The 12,551-nt window shown below is 40.8% G+C and overlaps 1 protein-coding gene across 2 annotated transcripts in view; it reads left to right on the forward strand.

Annotated features, from left to right (window-relative positions):
- Nucleotides 1-12,551, forward strand: part of slc36a1 (solute carrier family 36 member 1) — a 46,530-nt gene that overhangs the window by 3,689 nt on the left and 30,290 nt on the right. Inside the window, exons 2-7 of one of the 2 annotated variants that reach the window (XM_028589905.1) lie at nucleotides 749-879; nucleotides 5,035-5,149; nucleotides 6,397-6,487; nucleotides 7,474-7,562; nucleotides 10,530-10,619; nucleotides 11,213-11,297. In XM_028589905.1, the coding sequence (XP_028445706.1) occupies nucleotides 843-879; nucleotides 5,035-5,149; nucleotides 6,397-6,487; nucleotides 7,474-7,562; nucleotides 10,530-10,619; nucleotides 11,213-11,297 (507 nt within the window). In that variant the 5' untranslated portion in view covers nucleotides 749-842. The remainder of the gene's footprint in view (nucleotides 1-748; nucleotides 880-5,034; nucleotides 5,150-6,396; nucleotides 6,488-7,473; nucleotides 7,563-10,529; nucleotides 10,620-11,212; nucleotides 11,298-12,551) is intronic. The other variant, XM_028589906.1, reaches the window with a different exon arrangement.

Here is a 12,551-nt window from a genome sequence, read left to right on the forward strand (position 1 = left end):
ACAGCCTTGTGTGATAAGACAGAATCAGCAACAGCACGCAGGTTAATGAAGATGTTCTCACACCCCCTTGTTTGAACTAGGGTGGGGTCCTTATGCCGCTCTTATGAAACAACATTGCCAAGTGCCCTGGGGGTTAAGTGCTTTCCCAAAGACCATGCAACACGTTGTGAAATTTACATTAGAGCTGCAAATATTAACGATAAGTTGTCCACTATTAAATTAATCGCAAACTATTTTGATAATTGTTTTGAGTCCTTTTTTTTTTTTTTTTTTTTTTTTTTTTTTTATGAGAAAAAAGTAAATGTTTTCTTTTTTTAGCTTCTTAAATGTGAATGTTGTTCTAGTTTCTTCTCTCCTCTATGACATTAAACTGAATACCTTTTGAGTTGTGAACAAGACCTTTTTAAAGACGTCATCTTGGGCTTTTGGGAAACGCTTATCAACATTTTTCACCACTTTCTGACATTTTAGAGATCAATCGACAAAGCGATGAATCTCAAAAAAATTATTGACAATGAAAATGATCGTTAGTTGCAGCTCTATATTACAGATATGGCAAACTCCAACCCACCATGAATTTTGAATGTATTAACGTTAATTGAGGATGATTAAAATGGGCTTTGTTATTTACATAGCGTGATCTTTCACGGTAACTTCCTTTCACTGTCAAGTTCATGATCTCACAATGGATCAATTGGTGATCACAAGTCTTGCATTGAACTTCCTTCTCTGTTTTGGTAATGTGTAGCTGTCAATGCTGGACTCCCTGATCTCCCGGCATTAAGATCTGCGAGGCTGGGAGAGACGACACCCAGCCGTCCATCAAACTACCCCGAGCCAACATGATGGCCTCCAGCGACGTAGACAACCGAGCTGAAGGTATTCAAATCAAGTGCACTGCTTTAACATTGTAATATCTCTTCTTGGATCACAAACAGGAGTGTACTCTGGGTAGTAGGGCTGCAAAAATATATTGCTTTTATTGTTATCACAGTTATCAGCTGGCGCAATAAACACATTGCGAAAGACTGCAACGTATCGCAAAAGACATTTAGAGATCTTTTGAGTTAGTTGAAAGTGAGTATCAGTAGAAAAAACTGCACTTTAAAATCGTCATTCTTTTATATTCAATTCAATGTTCATTTAAATAATGTTGGAAAACGTTTTTTAAAGTGCTCCTAGTATGCTCATTTTCAGGTTAATTTACAAAAAGTACAAATTGTACCAGGATAGGGTTACGTGGTTTAATTTTAGTTGTACTGCACATTGCTGCAGCTCCTCTTTTCACCCTGTGTGTTGAGCTCTCTGTTTTAGCTACAGAGTGAGGCATCTCACTTCTGTTCCATCTTTGTTGGGAGTCGCACATGCGCAGTAGCTAGGTAAGGACTACTAGCCAGTCAGAAGCAGAGTATGAGGGCGTGCCCTGACAGTAGCTAGGTAAGGACTACTAGCCAGTCAGAAGCAGAGTACGACGGAGTGCCCTGACAGTACCTAGGTAAGGACTACTAGCCAGTCAGAAGCAGAGTATGAGGGAGTGCCCTGACAGTACCTAGGTAAGGACTACTAGCCAGTCAGAAGCAGAGTATGAGGGAGTGCCCTGACAGTACCTAGGTAAGGACTACTAGCCAGTCAGAAGCAGAGTATGAGGGAGTGCCACGCTAACAGCTAGGCGAGCATTATAACGTGTGTGACGTGTGTTTTTTTTTTTTGGCTAAGCTGTTTCATAAAAACACAATACCTATGATTTATTTACTCCAGATCATTTGTCCTTAGAGCAATGATAAGAGCAAATTCTTGACACATTTTTTGTAATGATTTGTATCCAATTTCTTTTCTAATTCATTCAAATTCTTTTCAAACACCAGCTCTACTGAGCTAAATTGAACCCCAATGTGTGAAAGAACTTAACGTTGTCAGTATTTGTTGCGTAGTAGTCGGATTCAAGGCTATAATCGTGCAAAGATGAGTCCAGCTGAGACGTTTCGGTTTCGAGTTTTGAAGACGGGCCTCAGTTTCACTTCAGCTGCAGCTTTTACACTGAGTCGGCATTCTGCTTGCTGCTGACACAACAAGGAATGGTCTTCTCTTTATCCCTCCTACACTGACGATCGGAGTCACAAGACAAAACGCAGTCCGTTTGGTAAAGCAGTGAAGTGTTTCAGATCATTACACACATCTACCAACAAGCAGGTAGCAGCGGCTGAGTAGCACTGCAGGGCTTCTTGTTTTCTGTGCAATCCAAAAGGTTTTTAGTTACATTTTAAAATGATGAGCGACCAACAATTGTTGTCGGGTATATTACAGTAATCTGGTTTACAGGAGAGATTTATGCAGGAATCTCTCTGTCAAATTAGGTCACTGTGACTTTAAAAGTCAATAGATTCTTTTTTTTAATGGTGCATCTTTTACCTTTTTTATTTTGTCCACAGAGGGCAATTGGTCCTAGAGCAAGACATACAACACATTATAAAACATAGGCATACAGTACAGAAGGAGATGGGGGAGGTGTCCTGAATACCAGTGGGCCAGAAGTCCAACAATAGTCACTAGTGTCCGACTTTCACATTTTCCAGAGTACAAAGCACAGCAAGTGCACATCAAGTACCCAGCAAAATACCAAAGTGAAGAGCCAGTGAATATATTCAGACTAAACTACCATTACTGGACATGAAGTGATTTTATTGCACTAAAAATCTGTGTTCATTTTGGCATGGGATTTTGATGTAGTTGGAGTTCAAATCTTTTGACAACAATATACATTAGTTTTGGTCACATTTTTGTCATTTTATTATTGTTTTAGTCTGTACATTCCTCACTAAAATGTTAGTCTACAACAAGACAAGTGACCTCTTTAGACTTGTTTCCTTACTCCATGCACCTTTTTAAAGTTGAGGAGGTTGAAATCTATACGGTGCCGTCTCTGATTTTTACAGTTTACAGTCCTTCTCTTTTGCGAGGTTAGCGAACAAAGTATCATTTAACGACCTGCGTGCATCTGCTGTGAGCAGTGTGCTTCTTTATGCCCATGTTGCTCTGCAGTGATACAATACACCTAAGCTACGCTTTCCGTTGGATCTTTTATAGATCTTGAATGGGCTCTTGGCCAGACGGACTTGCAGAGCAAATCTCAAATTTGCCGGAAGTTTGTCAGGGTTTTTTCCAGGCTAGCATTTGTCCACTCATCTGCTTTTCACATTATTGTGTGAAATTGTGATACATTTTGTTATACTTTTCATTTTATTTGATTTACTTTTTTTTTGGTTTTAGTTAGATTAGATAATACTTTATTTATCCCACAATGGGGAAATTCACTTATTACAGCAGCAGTTTTTCCTCAATAAAAACAAACAAACAAACAAACAAACAACAGGCAAACAACAGACAATGTGCAAAAAAAGTCTTAGTCTTGTTTGTGCTGTGGAAAAAAGTTGTTTTGGTCATCGTTTTTGTTGATGAAATTGACACCCACAAAAATCTCCCAATATCGATTTCTGGACATAAAATCTCAAGACATTGGGCCTCATTCACCAATATCTTCCTAAGTTGTCTCTTAAGAAGGTTCCTAAGAAAAGTCTACGTCGGATTAATGACGTGTTCTTAAACAGCAGATTTGTTTGCATCTGTGTTCTTAGGATTGATGAATCCCACGTCTTCGTAACTGAAAGCGCGTGCCAGTTGTTCCCAATTAGCATAAAAAAACGCCCCGCAAATTCCCATATAAGGACATGACACTTCCTGTGCACCTCCTGGGAGACAGGTTTTCGGAGATTGTCGGAGCCGCGGTGGAGGAAGTACTGAATCTCAGTACTTAAATAAAAGTACAAATAACAAGAGACATATTTACTTTAGTAAAAGTATAAGGTGTCCACTACCAAGAACAAAGCCTGGCTTTTAAAATAAGTTCCTATCCTAACCAGCATAAAACGGAAATGTGTTGTTAGAATCGGAATGCGGTTGGGATGAGGATCAGCACCTCTAAATCTGAGGCCATGGTTCTCAGCAGGAAACCGATGGAGTGCCTACTCCAGGTAGGGAATGAGTCCTTACCCCAAGTGAAGGAGTTCAAGTACCTTGGGGTTTTGTTCGCGAGTGAGGGGACAATGGAGCGGGAGATTGGTCGGAGAATCGGCGCAGCGGGTGCGGTATTACATTCAATCTATCGCACCGTGGTGACGAAAAGAGAGCTGAGCCAGAAGGCAAAGCTCTCGATCTACCGGTCAGTTTTCGTTCCTACCCTCACCTATAGTCATGAAGGCTGGGTCATGACCGAAAGAACGAGATCCAGGGTACAAGCGGCCGAAATGGGTTTCCTCAGGAGGGTGGCTGGCGTCTCCCTTAGAGATAGGGTGAGAAGCTCAGTCATCCGTGAGGAGCTCGGAGTAGAGCCGCTGCTCCTTTGCGTCGAAAGGAGCCAGTTGAGGTGGTTCGGGCATCTGGTAAGGATGCCCCCTGGGCGCCTCCCTAGGGAGGTGTTCCAGGCACGTCCAGCTGGGAGGAGGCCTCGGGGAAGACCCAGGACTAGGTGGAGGGATTAGATCTCCAACCTGGCCTGGGAACGCCTCGGGATCCCCCAGTTGGAGCTGGTTAATGTGGCTCGGGAAAGGGAAGTTTGGGGTCCCCTGCTGGAGCTGCTCCCCCCGCGACCCGACACCGGATAAGCGGACGAAGATGGATGGATGGATGGATGGATGGATGGCAGTAAGCAATCATTTGGAGCAAATTGTCATCACTCAAATGTGCGTAAGAGTGCTTTTCAGTGTTCGTAGATTTTGTTCTTAGCTAAGAACAAATCCAAGTTCAGAAAACCTTAGTGAATGCCAGAAACGTCGTAAAAAGTTCGTAAGAAGGGTTTAAGAACACATTTCTTCGTAAGAACGGTTGGTGAATGAGGCCCATTGTGTTTATCCCATGTGGAATGTTTTCAGAAAGTAGTTGTAAGATGATTCTTCATGAGATCATTTTAGTGACATGCGACAAAGGGCCTCACATATTCTCGTCTTTGCCCTCTCTTCTCCCTTCTCTCCTTCGCCTCAGCTTCTTTATTCTCGGACCCAATTCCCTCAGAAATGGATGCACTTTGTCCCTCTCCTCCAGGACCTAACAGACCCCAACGTGACTATGAGAGGATTGGAGGACGCACGGGAACCTCGTAAGTATTCTAAAATCTAATATGCACTCTCCCTTTCTTATTCAGCCATGTACCTGTGCACTTCTCTCTGACTGCTGTCTGTGTTGTATTTTAAAATGTATTTGATGTCATTTTGAACGTATGTCTAATGTATTTTATTTCCTAGCCCTCCTTCCCTTCCCCTAAGTGGCTTTGTCACTTGTAAATAAGACTGCCGTTGTAAATAAGACTGCCGTTCTTAATCACTTTCGGCCCTATCTCGCACCCGGGACACAACGCAAGTGTCTTTGCTAGTTTAAGACCGATTCAGCTGTCAGTTTCCCGTCCAGCAGGTCTTACAGGGTGGTGTGTTCAGGGGAATTCTTGGCGTATTGCTATCTTGAGGCAGTTGAAAGTGAACGTGCCATTGACCAACAAAAACCTGGTCTAAAGTCAATAACGCAGCATTTCATTGTTATTTTAACAATGCATTAGTAAAATGCCCCTAGGCTTGTGCACAGCGCACGCACACTATGCTTGTTACACACACAGGGACGCACAGCAGCACACACACATGCAAAAGATTAAAATGAATAGTATTATTGTGTATATATCTATATATTTAATATTACATGCTATTATGGTTACTTGTGCTTTCACTTCACACATGAGCAGATAATTTTCTTCTCCTGAAAATCTCTCTTAGCAAATCCGCCATCATAATGGCAATGCGCCAAGGTCCAAACGCGCCTGGCTTTTAAAGGGAATGGGAGATGACCCTCTGATTGGTTTATTGCATGTTACGCCCAAAACACACCTATGAATTAATGAAGACACTAAGTACAACCCTTTTGAACCATGTGCCTGGCACGCAGACCCTCTTTTCCCCTGTTAAACTAGCCAAAGTGGATTCGGACACGTTCCAAACGCACCTGCGCCAGGCGCTTCACGCCGTGCGCTTAGATCGTTAAAATAGGGCCCTTTATGTTCTCCTGCTCCTTTAGCTCGTTAGGTTAAAGGGAAGCAACATAGAACCAGGTGTTAACGTAAGGGTTAAAAAAAAAAGGGATTTACAGAATAGGTACACAAACTATAAAGGAAAGAAAGGGCCTGTGGATGCTGTTTGAAACAATGAAACAAATATAACCAAAAGGTTGTCTTTTTGGAAAACTAAAGGTTATATAAAAACATCAGTCAGTAACAACACTGTCCGTCTAAATAGTTGTAATGAAAATGTCCTGTAGATGGCCTGTTTCTAATGCAGAAATCACTTTTATTTCCCCCTCCAGTTTTTGTCAGACTCTTATTCACCTTCTGAAGGGTAACATCGGCACCGGGCTGCTGGGTCTGCCTCTGGCTGTCAAGAACGCAGGCCTCGTGGTAAGTACACACAAGAGTTTTTTATCTGATCACACGACGGGTCACATGACGGGTCTGGTGACACAAAATTAGATTCTGCTCCCATTCCAGTCTGATTTTCATGGCCGTATCCAGATGTAGTCAGGCTAGTGTTGTACAGTGAGCATCTTTTTGAGCTTTCTTTGTTTTGTGGAAAATATATTGTGGTTGTCCGGTATAGCAGGGTTTTCCCTACCGCTATAAGTCTTTGGTGCAGCACCTAAGCCCGATGAATGTGAAATTTGATTTCTTCACTGGTATTTCTGATGTTCTAGGTGCATTTCTTCTCCCAAAGCTGTGACCCTTTTGTTCACAGGATTGGGCAGAGAGCTGTGGTTTGCGGTGTGAAAACATTTACATGTTGCACCAAATGGAAATATCGTGGCGGTTGTGTGATAGGCGCGGCGTTTTTATCCTTTTATGAGCGGTTATCTGCACAGACAGAGTCCAGAATGGTCATGCGTCATTAAGTCATACAGATGAAGTAAAGGCTCAGCTAGAAAAAGAAGTTACGAATTGAAAATCTTTGTAAGATTATAAATGCACTTGACTTTGTGTTGATTTTTCCAAAAAAGAATGGTGGCCAAAAAGTGAAGTTGTTATGTAAACCTCTTTGGTACAGGAGGTGGAGGCTCAAGTCAGATATCATCCCCCTTTTCTTCATGCCTTATTTTTCTCTCCTTAGCCCTGAAGGAATCTCCTCCATAATGTTAAGCACCTTTGTTTTACTAAACATGCACATTGGCGCAACTGCTGATATGAAAGAAAATGGGACCAAATATTATGTTGTAACTTAGCATGAAATGTCATTTATTTTCAAATTTTAATATTGTGCTTGAACAGTAATTCAAAGATTAAATAACTTAATCACATGACTCTACTTCCCTCGTCTGTCTGTCTGTCTGTCTGTCTGTCTGTCTGTCTGTCTGTCTGTCTGTCTGTCTGTCTGTCTGTCTGTCTCTCTCCAGCTCGGCCCTATCAGCCTGCTGTGTATGGGTGTCGTAGCGATCAACTGTATGCAGGTGCTTGTGAAATGTTCCCACCACCTAAGTGTAAAGTAAGTAACAACACCTTGAAAGTCCTTTTAATAGACCACAATGCAATGCAGCCACAGTCTTGACTTTTGCTTTGTCTCAACATGCTCTCTTTCTCTCACAATAATGCCAGTGCTCTGTCCAGCTAGACATATAACCCACTTACAAGGGTTTCAGATCCTGAAATAAATTGCATTATCTCGAAATTCAAATGAGGAACATTTTATAGATAAAGTACGCGTGCGTGCGTCAAATCCTGTAAATCCAATATTGCTGTAGTGCAGTCTAGCTCATTAAGTTCTCTCTTCTCAAGTGGTAGCACTTTTCCTTTTTTGGGGGGAAATCTAGAAAACGTTTTACTAAACTGGACAAAAAAAACGCAGGTTGAAATAAAGTGGGATTTTACATAATTTAGTTTTTTCCCTGTAGCTGCAATTGTTTCTTTCCAAAATGCAGCCTGAAGATATTTTTTTTTTTTTTTTTTTTTTTTTGTCTCTACCTTTATTCCCCCCCCTCCCATAGCAGGGCCACTGTGGCTTGTTCCTGCCAAATAATCGTAACGCGGTATGCGCTGTAGAACCACAGCTTTTGCTCTGCTTTCGTTGTCATTTGTTTACTTAGCCTAAGCACTGTGCCAACAGTGACTTGTTTGTTGTGGCTGGTTGATAGAGTACACTCTATTTGGCGTGTGTCTCTCCACCCTTTTCTGCTGTGTAATTTAACAGCATATGGGCTCCGAGTTTTGTAGCCACACACACAGACGTAATGTAACCGGGACGAGGTCCACCAATCAGAGGTGGTGCTGTAAATCTTGTCACCACTCCAATTTGAAACCCTCAGATTATCTAACCGATCCACTGAGGCTATAAACCCCTGAGTAGGGATGTAACGATACTCCTTCCCCATTCGATACGATTCAGATCTTAAGTTCACGATGCAATTTTCTGTTTTAACAGAATGAGAATGTGTCCTCTTATCAAAAGTGCAACTGAAACTGTATTTGATCTAATTAAAAATTAGATTTTTTTTTTTTTTATCTCACATCAAAATAACTAAATAACTAGAAATAAATCTCTTCAAATAAATAAATTAAGAAGTCTAAATTAAAAAGTAGATTTATTTTTTTTATCTCAACCGGTTGTAATCTTTACACATTTATATTGATTTTATACAATCACCTAGTAGGATGCATTATCCGCTATTATTATCAGCTGTTAGTGTGTTTGCACTTTAACACATTATCAGATTTCCATTAGTGTGTGTTGCAGTTGCTGCCAATTCAACCTGCCCTTCTGCCCCGTTCATGGAGGGACATAGACTCGTCCCGCCCTGTCGCGCCAAAGAGGATTAAGCCAATAGAGAGCATGAATGAAGAGCTTTCACAACAAGCCTCAGACACCGCTTCTACAAAACCATTTACATACAGTATCCAGGGGTTTCCCCCCACAAAAGTTGTTTAGCCTGGTGGTGTTTGGACGCTGCAGGGGCCAGTTACAGACTGATGGCAGCATAATTGTAGAGCCCAATAGTTTCTGTGATAACAGAATCGTGGACGGAATCGCAAAATTGAGAATTTAAAAAAGCTATAAGACAGATTTCATATGGCCCTACATTGTATGTGCTAAAAGCTAACTGGACATTTGAAAATATTAAATAAGTTTTTCCAACCAAGCCGTAAAAAAAACCCTGTAAACATTTTAAAATGCATAAACAAAAATAATTCTCAGTGGCTTAGGCCTGGTGGGGGGCATCTTAGGCCCGGTGGGCCACCAGGCTGGCAATACACTGGGGGAAAAACACTAAAATCAAAATATAGTGAAAAGACACTTATGGGAAAAATGCTGCTCTTCCTGTTTCTTAGGTTTCTTTATTGCAGAGTCCGAGTCATCACTTCCTCTTGTTCCCTCATAGATATGCAGGAGCCACATGTTGCATTTACTAAGCCTATAATTATGTAGTTATCAATCCACATATGGATGGGAAAAGATTTGGTTTCCACCTCCACCCGTTATTAGCTGTTTTACTTTCTTCCCCAACCTGTCTGTTTTTTTTCTTTTCTGAGCAGCTATAATGAGGCTTTTTTATTTTACTTTAACGGCAGTTTCACAATGTCATGCCTATCTGATCTTACTTCACTGCAAGGAGTTTTCAAATAAACTTTCATTTCCATTTTAGGCTTTTAATGGTTTTACTAGGCTGCCTCCGATGTGTGTGAATGCCTGTAAAAACAAATTTGGCAGCCCCCCCTCTTCGAATAAATAGAGATTGGAAAAAATGCACGATATCTAAATAGTAATGCAGAAGGAGATCTGTGTTCAGAGAAGGGGTGGGGGAGGACCATACAGCATAGGATCGCGATATTTTCCGTGGCAATACTGTATCGATACACGGACACCAAGTATTGATCTTTTATCAGATAAATTGCCCATGAGAAATTAAAGCTATAGTGCGTAGTTTCTGTCGCCCCTGTGAGGAATTCTAAGTTTGAATGTAATGGACGTTCATTGATAACAAAAAGTTACACACTAAAGCTTTAACTTGTTGGTACTAGAATAATCAAAGAAATAATAAAATTGAAGTAGGATGAACAACCAGAGACATTTATTTATTTATTTATTTATTTATTGACAAAGTTGTATTATGTCAAAAAATTGTAACCTCTGGTGATTTATAAAAGTAATTGTGTGCACATCCCACCTTCTGGCAGGTGCAAGGACAAATGAAAGTACTATAAACAAAAAAAATTTAACCGCAACACTGCTTTAAATTCCCATATTTAATATCAAAACATGCAAAGTTTCGATCCTACTGGGTCTTCTTCAGGCAAATATCTTGCCTGAAGAAGACCCAGTAAGGTCAAAACCTCTGGTGATTCCCACACCTACTTCAGCGGTTGTCTCAGTTGCATTGTCTTTTCCCCAAAGAGAGAATTTGATCCAAACAGACGAATGTAATGTCAGTTATTACAGTACATTTATTTCCCCGTCCAGGATGAACAGGCCATCTCTGACCTACGGAGAGGTGGTGCAGTATGGGATGGAAAACGTGTCCTGGCTGAGGAGACACTCACAGTGGGGAAAGTAAGACAAATGTTTCACTTACTGAGTTTAGAGATTACTGTTGGAAAACGGATTAGTTTTATTGATGTCATCAGCATACAGTTGTATCATAGGGTCCATTTGTAATTTTTTCTTTTTTTTTTACACCGTATTATGAAAATGTATTCAGTAATAACATATTTTAGCAATCTTATTTTGAAGGCCTAATGTAGCAGTTCAGTTAAGACTTTTTCATAAGGGTAAATATAGTGTTTCAGACACTCTCCCACCATGAAATATAATTATGGTGCGAACATTGAACTCTCAATTGTATAAAGTAAAGTCGGTAATGTGCTCTTTTATAGGTCCTTATATATCTTATCTTGCTATAATTTGATATTGATTGTCAGTAAAATTGAGACAGTGTTTAGTGCCGAAAATGCACAATAAGGGTTATTGATGTGAAGACAAAAGCGTTTCCTGTCTATTATATGAGTACATACTTATTCAGGCTCAATATTTACTCTGTAAGCATTCTTACCTTTTGTCCAACCCTCTCTCTCTCTCTCTCTCTCTCTCTCTCTCTCTCTCTCTCTCTCTCTCTCTCTCTCTCTCTTTCTCTCTGTCTCACTCAGACAGACGGTGAACGTGTTTCTAATTATCACCCAGCTGGGCTTCTGCTGCGTCTACTTTGTCTTCCTTAGTGACAATATCAAGCAGGTCCTGAACACACACACACACACACACACACACACACATACACATAATTAATGTGTATGTGTGTAATGAGTAATGAGTAATTGTCACTCTTAAGTAGAGCTGGTTGCAGCGTGGAGTCGAACCTGCGGCCGCTGTGTCAAGGAGTAAAGCTACCCAGGTGCCCAAACATCCAAACCAAAATTAACAGGAATTTCAACTCAAGTGTAAACCTTTTAAACGCAGCAACAAATTGGTCAAAACTTAAACGGGAATTAAAATTCCACTGTATAATGAAGATAGTACGTAAACATAGAACTGAATAGATCGTCCCCATTGTCAATGTCACTGACACCTGATCCAGCTTTTTGAGTAGCTATCGGCCCGATATCTGTATCGGATCATTGCATCCCTATGCAATAGTTGTCTACTGCTTGTCAAACCATATCGTGAGATAGTTTGCGGTCTCTGCATAACGTACAGGCTGCTCTGTGTCTCCTGACCTTTTGACCTGCACAGCTCTAAACATCCGAATAAATCTATGGTGGTTACACGGCCCTATAAATGAGCACAAATCTAAAGTTGTGAAGCCGTTAACTCTTAATGTGGATTCATGGAATTGCCTCCGTGTGGATGGCCACAGTAATGCATGTTCATGTACTCACAGAGAGAGGGTGAGAAGGTTTCAGTGTTTACACATACCAATAAACAGGTCACTAGTCACTAGCAGTAGAAGGATAAAGGAGAGCAGGGAGAGAGGATTTACATGCACCACACACAAACTAATCTCAAAAAACCTCTAACAATTGTTAAACATGTAACAGCATGCACTGGTAATGCTACACATACATTTCTACTGCATGGGTGAAATAGGGGGGAAATAGAAACAAAACCAAATACAGCTTTTAGAGGATTTGGAGGAACTTAATTCCAATTACTTTGATACAAATCTCTTTCAATACAAAAACATTTCTGCTTCTTCTACCCAAACATTTCTCTATATAGCTGTTGTTTTGTCTATGATTGTCGTTACGTTTGACCGCTGACATTATTGCCACCAATTGAGTCCATATGAAATGCTTGAATCATCTGACCTGTGATTGAAGACTAGTGGATGTAAGTGTGGTCCTGGATAGACTTTATTTGTATAGTACACTTTCTTACCACTAGATGGAGGTGTCTGTCTACGATGGAGGGCTCCTTTCCTCAGCTTCTACATCAGCCTCACCAGGCAGAATGCACCACTGATTATTGTTAGAGAAACTTAGTCGATGACCA

Source organism: Perca flavescens, chromosome 10, assembly GCF_004354835.1.
Source record: "Perca flavescens isolate YP-PL-M2 chromosome 10, PFLA_1.0, whole genome shotgun sequence".
NCBI classification, from domain to species: domain Eukaryota; kingdom Metazoa; phylum Chordata; class Actinopteri; order Perciformes; family Percidae; genus Perca; species Perca flavescens.